Consider the following 22,627-nt stretch of genomic DNA (forward strand, 5'->3'; position numbering starts at 1 on the left):
AGAATCTGTCATAGAGAGAAACCAAAATGGTGTTATTGGAGTATCCTTTTATTTAAAGAAAAAAAGCCCACATTTTCTGAACTAGCTGGATGGTGGCAGAATTGTCACAATAAATGACCGAATGTATCATACTTAACCATTTGTGGACATTCCAAGTTCTTTTATATTGTTTGTATTTCAGACTGAATACACCAACCATTCTATTAGACAGGGTATACTTTAGGTATTGCAGCAGAAGTATATATCTATTGCTTAATGGGACATTAAAACTGTCTCCATAACATGTCACATTTAATGAGGTTTTTAGAATCGGCACCTTTGAGACATGGACTCACCTTTTCCAAAAATCGACCTTATCCAGCTTTTCTATTCTTGGCTTCGTAAGTATGAATATTTTCTGGTTTCTCTCTTCCACTGTGACAATAAACTGAATGTCTTTGGACTTTGAATAGAACATTGTAGCCTGATCTTGGGCTTTAAAAAAAACACCAGTTAGAGTTTTCTCAGATTTTTATCCATTTATTATTGTTTATTGTTAACACCAACCTGGAAATTAATTAACAGAATAAACAACAATATTTTTTGTAGCCTTAAACTGCAATAGCAGTGCTTGTAGAACCAGCAGCAATATTAACAGTAGATTCGTAGCAGTGTGGATAATAGCAGTAGTAGTGATAGTAGTTACAGCATTAGTAGCTTTAATTGTAGCAGTGGCAATGCAGTAATAGCATTAGCAAGTAGCTGCAATAGCAATATCAGTAATAGAAGTAGTAGTAGTGGGGCAGAACCACAGTAGTAGTGTCTACCACAGTAGTCGCAGTAACGAAAGTAAATACTAAAGTAGTGAGTGAGAAGAGAGTTTGCAGGTTTGTAACCGACATTAATGCAATAAAAGCATCCTCTTACATCAGTTGTATCATATGTGTAGGTATGATGCAGTTCCTCCATCACAACACCTCTGATACTTTAATTCTAGTGACTCTGTCTGAGCAGCTGATCGATGATATGATTATCGGTGGATGTATTTGATAGGCTTTAAAAAAAAAAATATATTTCGGTTGCCAGTGTGTATTTGATAGGCTGCTCGGTTTCGTTTTCCTGCTCCGTCCGAGCGCGTGCGCTGCGCACTGCTCGCTCACGCTCACTGTGCGTGACGTCAAACCAGCATGGCGGTCAAGGTGACTTGGGCATCTCTTTCTTAGCGATTTTCAAACCTCTACTTTTCCGTGTCTCATGTCTTCTATGCGTTTTGTCGACTTGGAACTGCCGAAGCCAGACTCTGAGCTCCTGCCCGGGCAGAGTGTCTCGGATGCGGTGTAACTTGACGCCGTAGCATCCCTGGGTTAGCTGCCGCCCGGCGGCGGCTGGCCTTGATGAGACATCCACAACCTCGGAGTTAGCGACATAGAGCTAAACTGCTAAACGACTCCTGTGATAAAACCACAGCCGCTAGCTTAACTCGCATCTTTTCACGGCAGTCGGCTGTTTGTTTGCGTTCATCTCCCGCATTTTGCTGCTTTAAATGTTAGCATGTCGCTGAAACGGTTTGTGTCCTCTTCACATGAGTACTCTGTGCTTGCTAGCTGACTACCCGGTAATGTTAGTTTGTGTCTCTGTACAGACTTGCCTTGTTGGCTTTTCCACTGTTAAATTAGCTGCCTCACTTGTTTGTTTGCCAAGGTGTGGTCTTTTAGCTTTGATGGTGTGTCGTTGCTGTCGCAGTGGGTTGTTTCTCCTTGAAAGCAGTGGACATTTCAAGGAGAAACAACCGAAGAGCAAATTGTTTATTCAGTGTCCAATAAAACCTCCTCTTATCAGCAGCTTTATGTGAACTGTGAAATTAACTGAAACGAAAACTGCCGTAATGTGAGTTTATTGTGTTGTTTAGGTGCAATCTACCAAACGCGGGGACCCGAGTGAGCTGAAAACAATCTTCCAGAAGGTAAGACTTCCTCTTAACAGTAACAGCTTTAAATATCGCTTTAGTCAGCGTCTTATTGTTTGTGATCAGATGTATTTATGAATCGCCTCTGTACGAGGACAACGGCACTCCCAGGACTGCTTTTATTTATTGAAAGAGCTTGTAAGCTCCTGTCATGGGGTTTAAATTACAGCATTACCCACAGACTGCTGTTGTTACAGTAAAGACAGTGTAACTCTGACTGAATAGCTGGAGCAGAGGTTCATTCATGTGTTAGTCTAACATTGTTTTTATTCTGACAGAAGCTGAAGCCAAAACATAATTGCAGTTGATACGTGGGTTGATGTTGAGTTAGCAAAAGGAGTTGTCTGTTTAGTGGTTGTCGCTGCCTGTCATAGGAATAAGTTGATTTGAGGATGGCTGCTTTCTGAACTGTCAGACTTTTATTCTGAAGGTCCAGGTTTCCAGTCTGTATTCAGGTTTCAGGATTGTTATATTTTACAACACTGACTTCATCACAAACTTTTACAGCCTTGGACATGTATGTCCTTGTCAATTTGTGGGTCAGGGAGCACTGTGCCACAAGTGCTCATGTTGTGTAAAAGTATTTACATATCAGATGATAGTGATACTTAGAATGGTTTGTGTGTCTGGCCATGAGATGTAACGAGAGACTGCAATAAGACTGAGTTAACCTTCACCTTACTCCTCTGCTTACTGCGTGGCAACTGTGTGGCAGTCATGTGGGCCGGCACTTTTAGTATGCCGACACGGGTCGGATATCTTTCAACGCTCAGGCCGAAAACATTGAGTCCTTTGCGTGCAAGTGTGAGCTGTGATAATTTTGACATGTCATGCCACCACTGCAGGTCCATTGACCTTGATTGTTCAGGTACAGAACCAACAGCCAGAACAGTTTAGTGCGGGCACCAGTAATGTAAGGATGGTTTTGTGAAGCACTAACCTCAAAATAAGCCTGTCTTATCTTAATTCGAACGCTTTTGTTAGAGTGGCACTGAGAGAAGCTTTTAATGTTGTGACACTAAATGTGATCTTGGAGCAAAGAGCCAGCAGTATGTGGTGTAGTATTGTCATGTTAGACCAGGAGTGTTAAATGTGCGACCTGTAGGGCAAAACCGGCCTTCCAGAGGGTCCAGTCCGGCCTGTGGGACAGCTTTGTAAAGTGTAAAAATTACAGAGAAGACATTATCTGCAAATTGTAAATTTGTAAACCCATAAATTTAAAATAATTTCTAGACCATGACAAGTTGTTGTGATCAAAACTAAAATTGCTTGTTGTTCTTTTGTCATTTTGTGTCTCATTTTTGTCATATTTGGTCTTATTTTTGGTTGGGTTTTTTTTTGTCATTTTGATCATGCATCAGAGTTGTTTGTCTTTTGTCTGACTTGTTGCTTGTCTCATGCTTTTCTTTTGTTTCTCAATTTTGTCGTTTTGTTTTTTGTCTTGCTTGTATTGTTTTGTCTATTTTTGTCGCTTTGTTTCTTGCTTGTGTCATTTTGTGTCTTGTTTTTTTTACATTTTGTCTTCTTTTTTGGTTGTTTTTTGTCATTTTGATTATAACTCATTGTTCTTTTGTCATTTTGTGTCTGTTTTTTTGGAATATTTTGTCTTGTTTTTATTGTTTTTTGTCTGACAAAAATGTTTTTCGCACGAAAACAAAGGGAAAAAATTTGGAATTGTTGTTATTCATAGGTTATTTCTCTCTGATTTTACTGGTCTAGCCCACTTAAGATCAAATTGGGCTGAATGTGGCCCCTGAACTAAAATGAGTTTGACACCTCTGTGCAAGACCTTTGAACCTCTGACTGCTCAGGTCAGGACACTTTTAGGGTTAACCAAGCTGTAGATAAAAGGTAATATAAAATCACGGTACTGAGATTAATCAACTCGTGATTGTGTAATCCATGCACTCCGCCTGCTGAGATATCTTGAGGTTTTTCTTTTGTAGTCTGGCTTGAAATCACCTGGAGTTTTTGGTCATCAGTTATTTGTGTGAAAGGAGAAGTTATTGTAATTGTTTATTAAGGAAGGCAAGAAAAGAAGTCGCCATCCATAAAGGGTTAAGTATGCATGCTGATGCTGTGTTCTGTTTGCCCCTCAGTATGCCAGTGTAGTGGACAAAGATGGAGAGAGGTTTATGACTCCAGGGGACTTTGTCCAGAAGTACCTTGGACTACACACACAAATTCACCACAACCCTAAAACCGTACAACTCATTGCTGCTGTGGCTGACACTACAAAGGATGGGTACGTACTGACACCAACGGTATACACACACACACACACTCACAGCTTATCATCACTTTTTGATGATTTATGTAGCCACGTCTGAGTGTCAGTAATGTTTAAATAGCTGCCTTTACAGCTCCTTACTGATAAGATAAATCTTCCACTGAGGCCTAGTTCCCACGCCGCCATCGTACACAAAGATCATGTGATGTAATGTTTAGATTTGATCAGAAATGTATTCAGAAAACCTAAGAGACCAATATGTTTTTCTTTGGGCCAGAAATGACACACTGTATCTGTAAGGTGTATGTAATCTCATATAATGGTTTGCTTTTGGTTGGTTGGCATGTGTTTGCAATAACAAGTAAACTGTCACTGTGAACAGAGAAGCTGTTGTGTTTGTTTGCCTGATGTGGCCCTTTAAGTAATACTGTGTAGTCTGACCTTTGCTCCATTCCAAAGTCTTAAATGTCTTAAATAATGTGTTTAATGATTTAACTTTTTTTTTTTTTTCTTCTGCCCACACACAATCACAGGCTGATCTCATTCCAGGAGTTTCTTGCCTTTGAATCGGTGTTGTGTGCACCCGACACGCTCTTCATTGTAGCCTTTCAGCTGTTTGACAAGACTGGAACTGGAGCGATTTCCTTCGGTATGGACCATTGTGTTAAGTTCAAATTAAGTTCATGTGACTTCAGTTAAAACTAAGAAAAGATTATTAGAATCTTATTATTATATTATACTTAGAAGTTTTACAATTCTCACACTTGCTTGGATTGCACTGAAGCCACCCCTGATGCGTTTGTGGCACTGATGAAAACAATTTACATGTTTTCCAGCCGTGGAGAGAGAATTTCCTAACAAGACATTGTTCACCAGATTACTTCTTGGGCTTAGTCGTTACACAGATGCATTTACATAATCATGCTTATGCTGCGTTCCTTTCTCCTTCTTACCTCTGCTTACCTTTTTACGTCACACGCACAAAGCTTTATGTTGCGACATTGAAATGCTTTGAAGTTTGTCCAGAGAATTTACCACAGATTGTGTTTGTGCTGCAGAGAATGTGCGGGACATCTTCAGCCAGACCACAGTGCACCACCACATTCCCTTCAACTGGGACTGTGAGTTCATCCGTCTGCACTTTGGGCACGACCGCAAGAAACGCCTCAGCTACCTCGAGTTCACCCAGTTCCTGCAGGTACACTGATCGACCTGTTTTTTGTTTTTCGTTCTCTCTTTCATTTTCTCACACAACAAGTTTTACTTTGTCTATATTTAGACTCAGCCTTGTGGTGTCGTGTTTTTAGGAGCTGCAGCTGGAGCATGCACGCCAGGCATTCGCCCAAAAGGACAAAGGGAAGAATGGCGTCATCTCTGCCATGGACTTCAGTGACATTATGGCCACCATCAGACACCATATGCTCACACCCTTCGTGGAGGAGAATCTTGTCTCAGTGAGTGTTTGTGTGCGCAAGGGGAGCTGACTCATTGTATAATTCAAGGCTAACGGGGACAAAAAGTGCTTTAATCAAAGCCTGAAAACAATACTGCAGTTTTGATCACTGGCAAGTCGAAGTGTAATCCACTTGGACCTTTGGTGTTGCAAAAACCTCCAGACTCAGTTGAGGTCAGATCCTCATCCATTTCCGACAAGTACCCCATTTTGTGCTGAAAACAAGTAAAAAAAATGTCGCTGTGAACAACAATCACAAATACGTTACTCGAGATTTCAACATAGCCCTTGTGCATTTCTTATTTTAATCATCTTTTAAGCTTTGCTCAGGTGTCCTCCTAATGACAGGAGTTATACTTTCACACTGTTGTACCTGGCTTTTGATGATGGTGCTAAATATGATGGTGAACCTCCTTAGCTACCACATAACGGCAAAGATCCTGCTTCACTTTTAGAACAGTTTTTGTGAGCAGTTGATTTTTTTAAAAATGTATCTGTCGAAAACCAACTAAACTGTTATGGCACAAGTCCAGGCCATGCTAACAACAACATGTCAGTGTCACATTTCAGTTAAATTAAAGGTGTTCCTTTGCTCTTTGGATAAAGAAAGGGAAAAAAATACAAAAAGAAACATAGTTTACAGTCTTTAAAGTTGACATCTTGGCCTTGTCAATAAGAAATTAATTTTAAAAAAGTATCTGACATGCGCTGCTGTTCTCCTGCCAGGCTGCAGGTGGCAGTACCTCTCACTTGGTCAGCTTCTCTTATTTCAATGCCTTCAACTCCCTACTGAACAACATGGAGCTGATCCGCAAGATCTACAGCACTCTGGCTGGCACACGGAAGGACACGCTGGTGACCAAAGGTGCACAGACCGTTATGTCATTGTCAGTTTATAGTTTTCCTCTTCAGCCAAGACGTTAACGAGTGCCATAAACATCGATGTGTTTTTTAATAAGGCATTTCTCTCTCTCTGTCTTTGCAGAGGAGTTTGTTCATGCTGCCAACAAGTTTGGTCAGATTACTCCCATGGAAATTGACATCTTGTACCAGTTATCAGGCCTTCACTCTCCCTCTGGGTAAACGGTCACTCTGCTATTTTGCCAAAGTCCGTGCCAGAAGCTGAACTCCTTCAACTGAACACGAGCACGCTGCTGATATTTACAGAAAATATTATGATGTGTATATATGACATTGGTGTTAATAGCTGGTGCATAAATATGTTTTTCAGACGTCTGAACCTTGCAGACATTGAAAGAATAGCTCCATTAGAGGAGGGATGTCTGCCCTACCACCTGGTCGAAACCCAGAAACAGGTAGGATGCTTGTAGCAGGCTGTGAGTACAACTCCTTGTTAGAAATACATCTCGCAACTGACATAAAACTAGATCAGCAGTTAATTATCTATACATTACTGTACTGTATCACACATTCCATATTGAATACAGTGGATGCAGGATTTTGTCTTGTACAGAAAACAGCTTTGTATAGCAGTGGTATAATTAACACTATCTAAAGTCACCTTGGTCGCTCGTGTTTTTCCATCAGGCCCATGGAGACAGTTCCAGGCCTGTGTGGCTCCAAGTTGCAGAGTCAGCCTACAGGTTCACCCTGGGCTCCATCGCTGGAGGTGAGTTATCCTGTGATCTGAGACAGATTGGTGCCAGACAGACACACATCAGCATCAGACATCTGGTTTGAACGAATCGGTTCAGTCTGAGTTTGTGTGTGTTTGCATAGCCACGGGAGCGACAGCAGTGTACCCCATCGACCTGGTGAAGACTCGTATGCAGAACCAGAGATCCACAGGATCCTTTGTTGGAGAGCTGATGTACAAGAACAGCTTTGACTGTGCCAAGAAGGTGCTTCGCTACGAGGGCTTCTTCGGCTTCTACAGAGGTGGGCAGAGCTCTAATATGCTACCAGTATTATCCACTTGTCTGTATTCACAACATTAATGATGCAGTTTTTGTGTCCTGCCTGTTTTTTGTTTTTTTTGTTGAGTCTTGTCTTTTCACTTATTTTTTTCTCACCGTGCCATTTATTTCTTAAACACAGAATTCATTTTGCTGAAAGAAATCATTATACTTTTTGTGAGCCAAATCTATAATTCAGAGCATTTCATAAAGAGCACTTCAGCTGTTTTGTCACAGATTCCAAATTTTCTATCCATCTTTGTCTAATTATAGCAGAGTTTCTGTTGCTCATCTTGGGCTGTGTTGCATCACACTAATTACAAGATACTCTGTTAGTGATCAGCCTTTATATGTGTGCTCTTGCTTTCCTCTGTCAGAGTTCATACCATGTTCTTGTTTTCAGTCTTATTTCTGCTTGATTTTTTCCCTTTTGCCCAGTATTGCTGATGAAATGAGATTGTCCTGTCACTCATTCAATCCCCTGTGTTGCCTTCCAGGTCTGGTTCCTCAGCTCATAGGTGTGGCACCTGAGAAAGCTATCAAACTCACAGTGAGTATCTCTCCTCACATACACAATGCATAATCCTCCCCCATTTTTGTTTTCCAAAAGCTTGAAATTTGAAATGATTTTGACTCATGCCCCTCTGGCCAGCAGGAGTAGCTGCTGTGTTAATTATTGTGGTTTGAAGTAGTGATTTTTTTTTTATTCTTTTGTTCACTGGCTCGGTCAGTCGCTCCTCGCTTCACATGCAGACTAATACATTTAGCTATTACTGTGTTTAACCGATCTATAGTTAATTTTTTTTTAATGAGTGAGGAGAGAGAGGAGGAGGCTGCTGGAGAAGGAGAGGACCTGACTCAGATGTAGGCACTGAGATGTTGACTGTAAAGAGGAAAAAGTACGACTTTCATTCACTGTGGTTAACGGAGTAACCATGGCTGCCGTGCAAGAGGAACGCTATGCTTTTGGTGTGGATTGTGGCCGAGCCATAGCAGGCAACTCTCAGCTTGTTACCTGGTCACCATAGTTGAAGCTCGAAACTTTGACACACAAAAGCTGCAGAGACTGACTGAAACACTGAGGGCCTACTCATGTCTTCTCAGCACTTGATGAGGAAAAACTGCTCAACAGAAGAGAATAAAATGGTCATTGAGTTCAACGCTGCCTGTAACATGGTGAAAAAGGAACTCTGGATTGTTAATACAATTCAAATACCAGATCACACTAATGAAGAACAGATTGAATATGAATCCAAACCTTGCCAATGACACGTCTTCTGCCTATTTTAAAGGAATGATACCAGACAACTTCTGGGAAAAATTGGTGGAAAAAATTCTGTGTATTTTCAGAATTAAATATTTTGCAAGATTGAAACCTTGGCGATGTAAATCCATGCAAAGCTGGGGTTTGAAAATTAAGGCAACTTTTCATTAATGTGCAAGGTTGATTAATGCCATGCTGTACACAGAAAAGAGTGCAACCTAATCATGTGCTGATGCTTCCAACTTTCAGTGTCACCAGTGGAACAGTTAATTAATAGATAAAAGAACTGTGTGAGGGCAGCTCCAGAAAAGTAAAGGTATACAGTTTTTGTGTTGCTGACACTGAACTGTCTATAGCCTCATATTTGTTTTTTGTGTCCCACAGGTGAATGACTTTGTGAGAGATAAATTCACCACTAAAGACAACACGATTCCTTTATTTGCTGAGATTTTGGCTGGTGGCTGTGTAAGTATCAGGTCCCAAACGACTCAGTATTCCCATCTATCTGTTTGTGAATGCATCAATGAATACTGTAGATACATGAAGATACAGTCTAAGATACCCAGCGGTGTGCAGCCTTAGTTTGTTAATGCTTTAACAAGTCATTTGTGCATGTAGACGTTGTATTTGTTGCATTAACTCACTTGCAGACGTCCAAATGACATTACTAACAGTGGAGGCAATGCTAAGTTGCATCCAGAGCAAAATTCTCAATGTCCAACGCAACGTGTTTTTTTTCTGTTTTTGTGTTTGATAGCGTTGTTCATCCTTACACACATTGGCCCAGCACTCCTTACCGTCCGAGGAAATGGCAACGTAAATGGTTGATCAGGATTTAATTTTTATTTTTGATACTTTACATGAGCAAGACTTGGCTCCCACCCCTGAGCTGCACACATGTCACATGCAGGAACAAGCAGATTTCATTTTTTTTTTTAAAACAAGTGTGTGATCAAGCGCCTCTTCTCCTCATTTGTCCAGGCTGGAGGCTCGCAGGTGATCTTCACCAACCCACTGGAGATTGTGAAGATTCGCCTGCAGGTGGCAGGCGAGATCACCACCGGACCTCGAGTCAGTGCACTCAATGTGGTCCGTGACTTGGGCTTCTTTGGACTCTACAAGGTAATGTTCTCATAGTCTCTTCTTATGCTAGTCAGTCAGAACAAGAGAAGTAAACATTTTCAGGGTTTCTACAGGGTATTTAAAAAGCATTAATAGTAATTAAAGTGATTTTGTGGAAAATTAAGGCCTTAAATAGCATTAAAAATCATTCAATTCGATTCTTGGTGGCATTAAAAATTCTTTCTGCAGTTTTCAAGAAAAAATTTGATAATAATAATATAATAATATGTAATTATAGACTGTGATTCGTCAGATATGTGCATCTATTTAAACATGCCGAAGCATTGTGATAATCGTTCCGGCCGGTCGGGTACAATTGCCAAAAACTGAATGTTTTTAAAGTGACCGGCAGTCTGGACCAGGTGGAGGAAAGCTGGGAAATGGGGAAACGCAAAAATCAAAAATGTGGAGTTCAGAGAATGACTGCAGCCTGTGGGTGATCAGGAGTGTTTTCCAGATTCAGAAATAATGAAATCTAGGGACAGTTTTCATATAAAAATCATCTTTTACAAAAAAAAACAAACCTGTGTAATTTGTTGAGTTCATGGTTGTGGCATTAACATTTTTACATTATAGCATTAAAATGGCATTAAAAAGCATTAAATTTGACTGGCTGATTTCTGCAGAAACCCTGGTTTTGGCGCTAAGAGCATTTTTTTTTCTTCTCACAGTTGGAGCTCTGTTTGGCTCTCAGTCTGTCTGATATTTATGCTGTTTCACTTTGCCTCACTCTTTCACATTTGTCTGTTTCTGTGTGTCTGTCTAGGGTGCTAAAGCTTGTTTCCTAAGGGACATCCCCTTCTCAGCCATCTATTTCCCCGTGTACGCTCACACTAAGGCTTCCCTAGCCGACGAACAAGGCAGGGTGGGACCTTTGCAGCTTCTCACTGCTGGAGCAATAGCAGGTAACCTCTTATGGTGACTCACAACTCCAGGAGTCAGTCATAACATGATCCCTTCTTCGTGAGAAAAATGTGTATCATCAAGTTGACCTTACAGCTTCAAACTGAGCTAAGAGTCGCAACTACACAAGCTGGTTGTTGTTACGTATTATTGACTGCTTGCTTCCCCTTAAAACATAAAGATAATATCTTACAAAGGTTTGAATTTCATCAGACTTCTTCTTTACTCTCCCTCCCAGGTATCCCTGCAGCCTCCCTCGTGACGCCTGCTGATGTCATCAAGACGCGTCTGCAAGTGGCAGCAAGGGCTGGACAGACGACTTACTCAGGAGTCATTGATTGCTTCAGGAAGATTATGAGAGAGGAAGGCTTCAGGGCTTTGTGGAAGGGAGCTGGAGGTGTGTGGCTATGTGCACCAGGACCAGCAGACAGTGTGTTTCAAAGTGTTTTCACATTCCAACCATGACGAACTGTTCCTCTTTTGTGCAGCTCGTATGTGCCGGTCCTCTCCTCAGTTTGGTGTGACTCTGGTGACCTATGAACTGTTGCAGCAGTGGTTCTACGTTGACTTTGGAGGACAGTAAGTTGATCTTTACTTGATAGGAGAACGGTTCAGTCACTTTAGTAACATTTAGTTTAAGTAGCTGAAGCAGCTGAAAAGTAGGCGGGGATAGAGACTGGAGAAGCACATGTGAGGACATTGGACTTTAGCGACAATTGGTATTTTTTATTTGATTTTTTTTGTCCAAAACAAATGTGTATTACCCGTTTCTCTATGCTGGACACATTTAAGGGTTACCAAAATTAGATGTAGATTTTGTTTACTTTCTTTCCTCTAACCCTTTATTGAACTTTTCTCTTTAACTGTCTAGAGATTCTCCTTGATCTTTGAAGTGATGCTTGCTGCTGTTTTAATATTTCTATTTCACTCTGATGCAGTCCATTCTGTATATTTGCCTTCAGCAGAGGAACAACAGGTGTAGTTGATTACTTTACCAAAGAACATATTCCACTAATTTTGAAAATCTGAAATCAGAACATGTCCAAACAAAAAAAAACATGCAGTGCTCCACCAAGGCTGCTCCGTCGTCGTATATCTGACGGATAGGTCCTGATAACACAGGGATTTATTTGTAGTAGGATCGCAATCATGTGATCGTCAGCATGCAGCTGCCGTAGTTGATTGCTTTTGTTTGTATATGAAAACGCCACTGTCAGTGCATTGATCATTCCTGTCCTCTCCTCTCTGCAGTCGTCCGGCAGGATCTAGTCCCACACCCAAGTCTCGTATCTCAGAGCTTCCTCCCATCAATGCAGACCACGTCGGCGGCTACCGCCTGGCTGCAGCTACCTTCGCCGGAGTGGAGAACAAATTTGGCCTCCACCTGCCTAAATTCAAGTCCTCCGGTGTGGTTTCCATACATCACCCAGAGCCACCAACTGCCACGCCAGCTCAGGCGCCATAGAGCCCTGAATTTAAATATCACTTTGCCATCCCTCTCCACCACTACCAGGAGCCAGACACTTAGATAGACACACAAAACAAAGCACACAGTTAACACACTCTCCACAAATGACGGGGCCATTAGCTCAGCGGCAGGCAACACCGGCTCCGTCGAGGGTGTTCTCCTTTGGACAGCAGCCAGCCGTAGAGGTGGAGCTGGCTGCAGCGACGTACAACAGAGCAGACGGCGACGGGACCAGAGCGCTGACTGTGTTGTATCTTCAGTGGCTGCACGCTCCTGGCAACTCCATCCTTTGTGTTCTTCTCTCCAGCATTTGTATAAAACTGGGCCTTGAGCACTCCTCTCTCTCATGAGTAGCTGATATGATTTTTGTTCTGTTTTCGGTCTGATACTCGGTATGAGTAGGACTTCTCTTATTGGACAGCGGGCGTAGAAAATAATAGATTGATCTGCACGGTGTGTGGGGCTTTACTCTTGATCTCTCCTCACACAGGAGGCTACAGACTGTACATATTGTATAACTGTACTGAGAAGATGTTACAAGACAAAGTTCTGTAACATTCAGTCGGCATCATTACACAGTAATAGTAATGTGATGGCAACATGGGGCCTTTGGTCCCGGTCAGAGAATCACTCTTACTGATGTACAGAACTTTTCAATTATGTGTTTTCTTGATAAGATTCAGGAGAAGAGAATTAGGTATTAATAAATTAAATGTATCTCAAACCAGTCATTGTATTTTAATTAAATAAATCATCCATATGGTTTTAATTTTACCAATATCTCTTGAGTTTTATTCCAATGGGAAAGTGCAACCATGAACCGCATCAGGAGCAGTAACAGAGAAGAGAATACAGTACAATCTATGCACAAAATACTGATCTTGTTCATTTTACATCAAATACGGTTGCTATTGTGCATTTCTTTTGTAGCTTATTTTAAACATTGACCTTTTTTTTTTTTAACTAGCTCGGTGAGGTTGGATGTTGCATCATGGACGGAATGGCAGATGGACGGAATGAAAATCAATTCAGGTTCTGTGCTTTCCAACCTCAATTTTCAACTTTTTTGCAGTTTATTTAGATCCTCTTAAAGAGAACAAGCCAGGGAATTGTTTCTACTTCTCCTTACACAGATAGACAGTATGAAACAATAACCTTTGGTAGTGGAAAAAAAAAAACACTTTAACTGAACTAGTGTCTATAAATTCAAACCACGGATTTTACCGGTTAAAAAGCTTGTAGTGCTAAATTTCAGGAACGTACTATTCAAGCATTTAGTACAAAGCAGCAACTTTTGGAAATGATACACAAAATATTTAAATAAGTGCAACCACCATAATAAATATTAAATATTGTAGTGGTTAAAATGTAAGGATGACACACTTTTGCACAGGCCAGATTGTGCATGTCTAAGCACCTTAGCTGTTTGTCATCAAATTCAAGAGGATCTGATAGTAAGATGTCAGCTTTTTCTTTTTCCCATCCTGTTGATAAAGGTTGCCAGCCGTGCACAAAGCGTGTCTGGAAAATATTAAAACATGTAAAAACACTCAAATGGTAATAAAAAGGTGCGGGTACAAAGGTTTGCATATTTTAAAAAAAGGGCTGAGTTGGTTGAGGCCTCAGGAGAAGAGCAGTTTCTGGAGCCCTGAGGATGTTATCAAAGCTAGAAGTTCAGAGTGGACAGCCGCCGTCTATGCTGAAAATCACCTTCTTGTATCCCTCCAAGTTGATCTTTCAACACCTTAACTACGGTTCTTGTACAAGTGCTGCTACACGTGACGCTGAGTGTCCCCTACAAATCTAAAACCTTTAAAGACACATTTAAAAACACATCTAAAACATTTCTAAAGCTGTCATCTCTATCCATTCTAGCTCTGCACATCTCCTCAGGCCAGTTTATAGAAAGTGGAAAAGCTGAAAGCCAGAGCGAGGACAGAGCAGCTCCTCTGATAGTGTCATGTACATGTCATGTGCTATAGGAGAGTAGTGTACTGGAAAGAAATCTATGAACAGTTGCTGGGCGGAGGTTTGTAGCGTCAGACGTTGGCCAGTTCCTCGGCTTCGTCCCGGTTCTCGTTTATCTCGGCCAGCGTCCTGACAAAGCGCGTCCACTCGTCTGCCTTGGGCACGCAGATTTGCTGCAGGAGAGCAAAGAGTTAGGGAAATAGACTGAAATCACCTGCAGAAATAGCCAAAACAATCTATAGCGCTATCAGAGGGGCTGACATCTCACCTCTCCTACATCGTAGACCTGCACCTGTCCCTCTGAGTCCCCGGTGGCGATCTCCTTCCCAGTGTGAGACCATCTCACACGGTTCAGTGCTGGAGCTCCATCCACACACACACTGGCGGTGGGAACCTAGAATATAAACAGATGTGTGGAAAAGGAAAAAAGGCACAGCATAGCATTGAAAAGTCAGAATCAGCGCTCATGTACTTCAGATTGGGCCCAGGTGTACTGTGTGACAGCTTGCAAAGTCCTAATATATTATTGCCATGATTTCTTCTCCAATTGAATGCAAGAATTTCTGCTCATGTATCTACCTCAGTATCATTGTTGAGGTTCCACAGGTCCAAACGTCCAGATAGGTCCACACAGGCGAACAGGGCAGGATGTGTCGGAGACCACATCGAATCATAGACGTAGTCACAGCTGTCCTCGAATGAGTACAATGGACGGGTACTCTACAGTGGGAGAAAGAAAGAGCAGTGGATTTATGTTAAGAAACAGGACTAATGGTGCCTCTAACACTTCAACTGTGTATGACTGTGTATGGCTCACCTTAGTGCTCCAGAGTTTGACGGTCCAGTCGAAGGATGAGGAAATGAAGAGGTGAGAGAAATCGACAGGTCCTCCGGCACTGTGGCAGCTCAGCCCGGTGACCGGACCATGATGGCCTTCAAACACCTCAGTGATTCCTGCCTTACTGTGAAACACACGCAAGACAGCTATGTTGACCTCGACTACTTCCTCAGATTTTACCAGCTGAATTCAATGAAATTTTGAAGACATTAGTTGATCATCTGTTCCAAGAGGACCCACCTGCCGTGGCGACAGGCAGTGTAGACAGAACCGTCCTCGCTCCCCACCACAAAGTTGTTCACGTCACCCAGAGGGAAGGCCATGGAGGTGACAGCCACCGCCTTGCTCTGTTTGAACACCAGCTCCAGACTGTCCTGCAGGGAAAACGCACACAGCCTCAGCAAGAGCAAACAACCGTCCAACCACATGCCTTCAAGCAGACACACGAGCCCGGCGTACCTGTGGCTGGGAGAGCATGTCAAGACTCCAGGAGCACATCTTGCCATCAGTGGAGATGCTGATCAGGTTATTGGCGTTCTGGGTTCCTACTACGTTCACACAGTAGACCGGGTGCTGAGAAGACCAGAGACAAGTTACTAGACAACATAAAAAAGTCAGTCGGGTACAGGGATGCAGAGAAAGGTGTGAGCTCTGGTGCATTACTGTGTGAGCAGCTGCAGATAGGGGAGTCCTTTGAACAGGGGTGCGCTTGTTGCTCCTGTTGTCCCATAAGACTATTTGTCCAGAGTATGTCCCACCCACCACCAGGTTAGGGTGAAACTTGGCAAACCCAGCAGACATCACCTCAGACTAGAGAAAGACAAAAATAAACCTTGAATAGTTGTTTCCTTCACATATAAACTCTCAACAGCATGCGAGTTCTTCTCTTACCTGGCAGTGGAAGATGTACTCGGGTGTGGCCTTCTTGTACTTCATGTTCCAGACCAATGCCACACCATCAGGCTCATGTGGAGCATCCTCGTTGTTATTGTACGAGGCCACCAGCAGCTCTGGATACTGAGAGGGACACAGCAGCCAATATTAGGTGTAGACAAGAAAAAGTAGTGCCTCGTAAGATTCACTGAACAGAATGAATCTACTTAGTATTGAAAGTTTGCCTTCAATCCAAATTTAGAGTCTACATATAGGTAGCAACAAGGCCAGAAATTTAGACAGGACTTCTCAGGTTTAAGTAAATGTCAACTGAAGAGACTAACCGTCTACCAGAAGTGCTGTTTTAGACATGTCTGAACCTGTTACCTGAGGAGACCAGTCGAGACAGGTGACCACTCTGTTTTTGGTCCAGCGCTCATCTGCAAACTGTCTGTTCAGAACCAGTTTGGCACCGGCCTGCAAGTCACTGGACGGGAAAGAGAATAACATGTCAGTTCTGTCAGTGCATTCATTTGTGACTTCATTTTTATCGACAGAATTCACACAGATTTTTTTTTTTTTTTTTTGCCATGCGCCTCACCCCTCCTTATCCTCCAGATCTCTCCCGCTGTAGTCGAAGCAGACGTCCACCTGCTCAGCCAGAGCTCTCTCTACGATTCTGCTGCCACGCTCGAAAAATGACAAGAACTCGTCGGAGTGCAGGACCTGCAGCTTCTCCTCTTCGGTCAGCTCCTTGGGGGTGTCTATGCATGGATAATTCAGTGTCAAAAGGAGAAGAAAGCTCATTACTGGCTTCCTGGTGACACATTACTATATGCTTGTCTCCCTGGCAGCATTCTAAGATTATAGAAGTTTAAATTAATTTTCTTTTTCTATTAAGCAGCAGTGAACAACACAGCGGTCTTTCTGCCACAACAACTATGCCATCAGAGGCCAGTTCACAATTTAACAGTTTACATGTTACAAACTTCCATCCATACCCTCATCCTGCTGTTCACCCTGTTCATCTTTCTCCTCCTGGTTGTCATCTGCTGTTGGGGGAGCAGCTAACTCCTCGTCCTCTTCCTCATCTGGAACACACAAAGATGCAAAATAAATTTAGTTTTTACTTCGTTTTGGTTGAGCCAGGATGAAAGATTGGCAAAAGCGTGTTTGTTCACCTGCTTTTTGATCGGTGTGCGTCAGTGCCTCCGTGGGTGTCTGTGTTTCTTTGGAGTAAGACACCATTTCTTTGGGGACAAATTCCACTTGGGTCACTTTGGACATGCCGAGTCTCACGGCTCCACGTCTACACACACACACCATCATGGAAATAAGCAGATGCCTGCACAGGTTTGCAGTATGAAACTGAACTGAATGTAAATTTCAAATGTACAGACATAAATAGTGATGTACAGACATATTATTAACGCATTTGGACAAATCTAAGATGAAACCACAAGAACTGATCAAAGTTGGAAGACAAGCTAAAGGAGAGAGGAGGAGCAGTACCCCAGCAGCTCAGAGTCGGAGTGGAGTTGCAGAGTGGAGGGGTCAGGATCCCAATGCAATGTCCTTATACAGCCAAACCACCAGATGGTGTTAGTAAGAGAAAGACAGGTCAGAGAAAAAGAAAGAGGACAACAAGAGGATGAAATCAAACACGGCAGACAGGCAAAAGGTGAGCCACATAAGAGATGGTAAAGATGGGGAAATACAGCGAAAAGAGGGCAAGAAAGACACAGAGAGAAGAACGGAGTGCGTGTTAATTGAGAAACATCAGCGTGCCGGTGAAAAGGCAAAGAGTAGACAGGTCAGAATTCATCAAAGTATAATTACCATGTTAATGCACACACACTTAGCATGCAGGTATCTGACGACTAAATCTCAGAAAAATGACCTAAAACAACCAATCCTCATCTCTCTCTCTGTGTCACACACACTAACAGACCTTGGTCCTGCGTTTCCATCCCCAGAATCTTGGCTTCCTGCGTCGCTGCCCACTGATTTGTTGGAGGGAGACATGGGGGCAGGGACTAGGTAGTGAAACAGACACGTATCCTCTGTTACTACCCTCAGGGGCTGAGCTGTGAACATGTGTGTTTGTCAGTGCGTGAGTGATGGGTGGGTGAGTGAGTGAGCGAGGGAGACAGTAAGTGAGTGAGCGAGGGAGGAAGAGAGGTACGGAAGAAGAGTGTGAATGAGTTTGCATGCAGTAAGAAGGACAAAACACAAAAGGACAGACAGAGGGGAGAGAAGAGAGAATGAAAATAAATGGCAGGCAGGTTTTAGGTGTCATGCACATAACATGTAAAAATGCTCAGATATTGTGTTGAGGAGGGGGGTAATGAGAAACCAAGCTAGACCAGAAAGTTAAGAGACTCGTGTCAATGCTGCTATTCCAACAAGCACGTGAGCAGACAATTATGGGAGGTAAGTGGGGGGTGAAAGGTCAAAATAGAAACATGCTGCTGTTGTGAGTTTACCGTGGGCTATGTCAGGGGTGATGCCAACACTCTGCAGCAGAGCTTCTGCCTCCCTCCTCTTCCTCTCCAGATCAGAGTCGTCATGGCCGACAGAGGATCCACCCGCATCACCTCCACGTTTTGAATCTCCCTACAGAGTACAGAGCACATACAACTTCAGTATACTATTAACAAAACGACATTATGACCATCCGACAGATGGAAACACATTTGATATTATATTCCATCCTGTGGTCTTCATGAATTGTATTTACTTGAAAAGGAGGCGTTTGTGGCGTGCTATTGTGTGATCTTTTCTCTAAAATTTAGAATTTTGTTGTAAAAAAAACAAAACAAATTAATACACTGAAGCTGTATCAGGGGCCTATTTTCTAGAGGTTGACTGAAAGATCCAGGATCATCTGGCTGATCCAGAATCTGCTGACCCTGTTTGCACTAACTGGGTAGGTCAGTTTGTCAAATCCTCAAGTGATTTTGATTAAAACACCTGGATTCAGACATCCTGGATGATTGAATAGTGGTCACTGACTGGGGTATGTATGGAGAAACTCGAAACTGATCACCAGCTCTGTCATTGGAGGAAAGATGGAGGAGAGGAGTGCACATTTCCTCTGCTTGAGTGCCATGAGAAATGTAATGATTTCCATTCACTGCAATGCCACAAAAGCAGCAAGAAAATCAGAAAATAGGCATAAAGTTACTGACGAATTAAGCAATAATCTTTCTACTACTGAAATGATAATATTTGTGTAATGTACTTTTCTATTACAGAGCAGTAAACCCATCATATATAGATGTTTCAACTTTCTGCTGATGCATTTCTGCCTGATGGTGCACAAACAAGACATGGACACTCCTGCCACCATCACTGATTTATTTTGTGCTTCTAGTTCATGCTTTCTGTGAAACTTTTTCAGAAAAGTGGGAACATGTGCTATTCTGACTTCACCATCTAGCTTGAGGCATCCTCACCTCCAGCTACCTGCATCCAGCTGCTGCACAACAAGCACATCTGTTCACCACGATCATTTTGGAAACCAAAATAATGACAACATCTCATCATGTGGATGAAGAGTGTTGCAGTCTTGCAGTTTCTTCTGAGAGTTCAACTAGAAATTAAAGATATAATTTCTGTCACGTACATCCTTCTTCTTCTTCTCCTCTTCTTTTCTTTTCTTCTCCTCTCGAATCTGGGCGATCCGTTGTTTCTTCCTCTCCAGTTCGGCCTTCAGCTCACTCTTATCAGACATGCTGAGGGAGAGAGAAGGTTGATACCTGACATTGAAGACATCTTACCTAAAACGTCAACAAATAATTTCATTCCTTGCCCTTGTTTTAACTCTCTTTTATGATTATTTTGAATTAGTTCATTCACTCTATTCATTTATGAGCAGCACTGGCAAAAACCATCATGCAAGTAAACACTAGCTTATAGAGTGTTAAGTAGGCCTGCAACTAACATATTTTTACTATGAATAATCTGCCAGTTTAACCATTTCTGTGTCCTGATTTAACATGTCCTTAAAATGGAAATTAACAGAGCATGCTTTAAACATTACTTTTTCACTGTTATCTAATAACTATCATCACTTTAACGTCATGATTGACAACTCAGACAAAGATTATTCACAAAAAGACTAAGGCCCGGTCACACCACCCGAACTTTGCTGGAGCGTTCCTTGAACGGTAGGGGGGGGGCGAATTTCGACAACGCTCGTCACCGCGCACAAAATGGGAAAAAAAATCGAAAACGCGGGCGTTGGATTAGCGGTGCACCGCTGAAGCCGGCGTTGCTTTAACGTTGGTTTAGCGACAGCGAGCGGTAGAGAGCGTTGGTTTAGCGGTAGCGAGCGTTGGTTTAGCGTTGGTTTAGCGGTAGCGAGCGGTAGCGAGCGGTAGCGAGCGTTGGTTTAGCGTTGGTTTAGCGGTAGCGAGCGGTAGCGAGCGTTGGTTTAGCGGTGACGCGAGCGTTGCTATAGCGGCGTTCGCCGCCCGGGCAACGCTGGCGAAGCAGCGGTGGTCCAGCGTTCAAGACTATGTGTTCAAGATTTCTGCGTTGGCCTAGCGGACCCAAGCGTCCACGAACTTGCGTCTAGCGGTGCCAAACTTTGACTGGGCGTTGGTGGAGCGGGGTGAACTTTGCCGGGGCGGAAAATTGCCCCCTCCTCACCGCTCGTAATATTTTGTGCAGCTCAAAACTTTCGGAGCGGTAGGAGGGCCCCTCCAGAAACATCAGCGGTGGCCGAGCGTATACGGTGTTGCTTTAATGGGGGGCAACTTCTGTTAAACGGTGGTGAACGGTTGATGATTTTTTTTCACCGCTCCAGGAACGCTCCAGCAAAGTTCGGGCGGTGTGACCGGGCCTTTAAGGCCGAGGTAACTTTAAAACTACAGCTGAAATTATGAATGAACTGATTAGTCACTTGAAAGAAAATAAACGAAAATAACTCTAGAAAACTACTCAACTGAAGCAAAAATAACAAATCACACCAAGTTTTCAGACTGTCAAATGCAAAGGTTTCCTGTTGTACAGCCACACACTCTAACAAACTAAGTATCTTTGAGTTTTCTACTCTCTGTTGGATAAAGAAAGTAATGACTCATTATAGACAAACCAAAATAGAGAATTCTGTATTAAACATGTAAAAACACGTAAACTATTTTGACATTTATAATAGAACTGCTGCAATTAGTCCACTTAATCAATGGTGCTGGTGTTGAAAATTTGTCAGTATCAATATTCTTAATCAACTCATTTATTTTTACTTGAGCTTATGGCAAAAAATGTTTGCTTTAGATTCACAGTATAATTGTTGTGTCGGTCATTGGTCTGCTACAGTCAGAGCTACAGGTTTAGATGGTGGCAGCTGAGGCCAAGTTTGTGAAATGTAAAACTTTTCAAAGACCCAAAACACACTGAAAAGATGCCATGTCACAGGAATCATTAACTTTTGTCCATGTTTTCCCCTCTGTCTTATAAATTAGTTTTTAAGTGTTGCAATTTTGCTGTTTGGATTTGTGCAGAATTGCACAGTACGTAGCCGTGGGCCTGTCACACAGGGAACATGTGAACAACACCAGACAGCTGTGGAAAACAATGTTCTCTTTATCGGTTTTCTTCATTTTCTAACCGTTGGTGTATTATTGCATAAATGTAAAAGCTAAACAGGAGAAGAGGTAACCACTACTGACAGTTATTCTAAATATATTTAGATTAGTCTTACATATTTATCCAAGTTAAAGCTGGCAGGGCTTTAAGTAATAGAATATCTAGTCATGTCAGCATATAAAACAAACTGAGGCATTCATTCCTGTCCTGTTGTATTTCGTGGGTGTCCACAATCGAGATGCCCAACACCTCTCCACCCACTGTCATAACTGCAGATAAAAAATAAATAAAACCAGCTGCTGTGCTCATTTTAACATTTTCCCTTAACCACAAATCGCTAACTTGGATGATGTTTCAACGCATTATTGTTTTTTGTGTAGCCAGAGATTTGTCAAACATGTTTATAATCTAATTAGCGGCTCCACTCAGTGCCGACAGCTAGCTGTGTTAGCATGCTAATCTCCATGGCAGCCGGCGGGCCTACAATAACTGACTAACGGTAACATCGCAAACCAACGCCCGAGCTCCTCTGCTTTGTGTCAGAAAATAGGGTAACAACGACACAGCTATAAAGGCAGAATTAAATACCTGATGCCAGAAGTTAGATGTAAGTCGTCAGGTGACAAAAGAATCCACTTTCGTGAACGTTAATACTGAAGAGAGATGACGGAGGGGCACTGATGATGCTGGAAGAGACAGTAGTTTGCTCCGCTTCTTCTTCTTCGGTGGTTAGACAAAACACCGTAGAAGAAGTAGAGCTTTACCGCCTCCTGCTGCAGGAATCGCACTGAAGAAGAGGAGGTTAAATATTGATTAATGCTAAATAAATAAATAGATATAGAAATTAATTTTCAGGATCTCTGTAGACCAAACAGTCTTTTTAATGACACAAAAGTACATAAATGTTTTTTGTAACCCTAAATTGATAAAATGCTGAAACGGTTGCTAAAGTTAAAAAAAAAAACCACCTATTTATTGCTGAGCTTAAAAGATCAGAATAATTCAAATTAAACTATTTGTATGACATTTATGTCAAAAGACTTCTTGTTCTG

At 42.3% G+C, this 22,627-nt stretch overlaps 2 protein-coding genes across 5 annotated transcripts; one reads left to right on the top strand and one right to left on the bottom strand.

Annotated features, from left to right (window-relative positions):
• The first annotated feature begins 1,092 nt into the window (after window positions 1-1,092).
• On the top strand, window positions 1,093-13,075 carry LOC110966848 (electrogenic aspartate/glutamate antiporter SLC25A12, mitochondrial-like). The gene is made up of 18 exons (XM_022216336.2): window positions 1,093-1,178; window positions 1,889-1,942; window positions 4,045-4,190; window positions 4,709-4,824; window positions 5,234-5,373; window positions 5,483-5,629; window positions 6,355-6,493; window positions 6,614-6,707; window positions 6,860-6,944; window positions 7,177-7,258; window positions 7,369-7,527; window positions 8,042-8,094; window positions 9,193-9,273; window positions 9,790-9,930; window positions 10,697-10,835; window positions 11,072-11,230; window positions 11,322-11,412; window positions 12,085-13,075. Exons 1-18 carry the CDS (start codon window positions 1,167-1,169, stop codon window positions 12,296-12,298), a joined length of 2,052 nt encoding a protein of 683 aa, XP_022072028.1. The 5' UTR covers window positions 1,093-1,166; the 3' UTR covers window positions 12,299-13,075.
• Window positions 13,076-13,351: 276 nt separating this feature from the next.
• Window positions 13,352-22,314, bottom strand: LOC110966849 (dynein, cytoplasmic 1, intermediate chain 2a-like). 4 transcript variants are annotated; one of them, XM_022216338.2, is made up of 17 exons: window positions 22,164-22,314; window positions 19,609-19,717; window positions 18,467-18,596; window positions 17,932-18,016; window positions 17,493-17,555; window positions 17,162-17,289; window positions 16,982-17,071; window positions 16,582-16,744; window positions 16,368-16,467; window positions 15,999-16,124; window positions 15,771-15,917; window positions 15,567-15,680; window positions 15,348-15,481; window positions 15,087-15,231; window positions 14,849-14,989; window positions 14,538-14,663; window positions 13,352-14,442 (listed from the first exon to the last, which is right to left on the bottom strand). In XM_022216338.2, the coding sequence occupies exons 2-17, from the start codon at window positions 19,714-19,716 to the stop codon at window positions 14,341-14,343; spliced, it is 1,902 nt and encodes a 633-aa protein (XP_022072030.1). In that variant the 5' UTR covers window position 19,717; window positions 22,164-22,314; the 3' UTR covers window positions 13,352-14,340. The 4 variants fall into 4 exon arrangements, with proteins under 4 accessions (XP_022072030.1, XP_022072029.1, XP_022072032.1 ...); XM_022216337.2 differs by having other exon boundaries at window positions 17,932-18,067; XM_022216340.2 differs by lacking the exon at window positions 17,493-17,555.
• Window positions 22,315-22,627: the final 313 nt, after the last annotated feature.

Source organism: Acanthochromis polyacanthus, chromosome 9 (genome assembly GCF_021347895.1).
Source record: "Acanthochromis polyacanthus isolate Apoly-LR-REF ecotype Palm Island chromosome 9, KAUST_Apoly_ChrSc, whole genome shotgun sequence".
NCBI lineage: Eukaryota > Metazoa > Chordata > Actinopteri > Pomacentridae > Acanthochromis > Acanthochromis polyacanthus.

Excerpts from the sequence above, each read along its gene's own strand:
- LOC110966849 (XM_022216337.2), bottom strand. The coding sequence starts at position 19,716 with ATGTCTGATAAGAGTGAGCTGAAGGCCGAACTGGAGAGGAAGAAACAA. Across the intron at positions 18,068-18,466 it reads CACCCCTGACATAGCCCACG|CTCAGCCCCTGAGGGTAGTA; the intron begins GTAAACTCACAA and ends ACATGTTCACAG. Across the intron at positions 16,745-16,981 it reads GGGTGAACAGCAGGATGAGG|ACACCCCCAAGGAGCTGACC; the intron begins GTATGGATGGAA and ends ATCCATGCATAG.
- LOC110966848 (XM_022216336.2), top strand. Across the intron at positions 4,191-4,708 it reads GCTGACACTACAAAGGATGG|GCTGATCTCATTCCAGGAGT; the intron begins GTACGTACTGAC and ends ACACAATCACAG. Across the intron at positions 5,374-5,482 it reads AGTTCACCCAGTTCCTGCAG|GAGCTGCAGCTGGAGCATGC; the intron begins GTACACTGATCG and ends TCGTGTTTTTAG.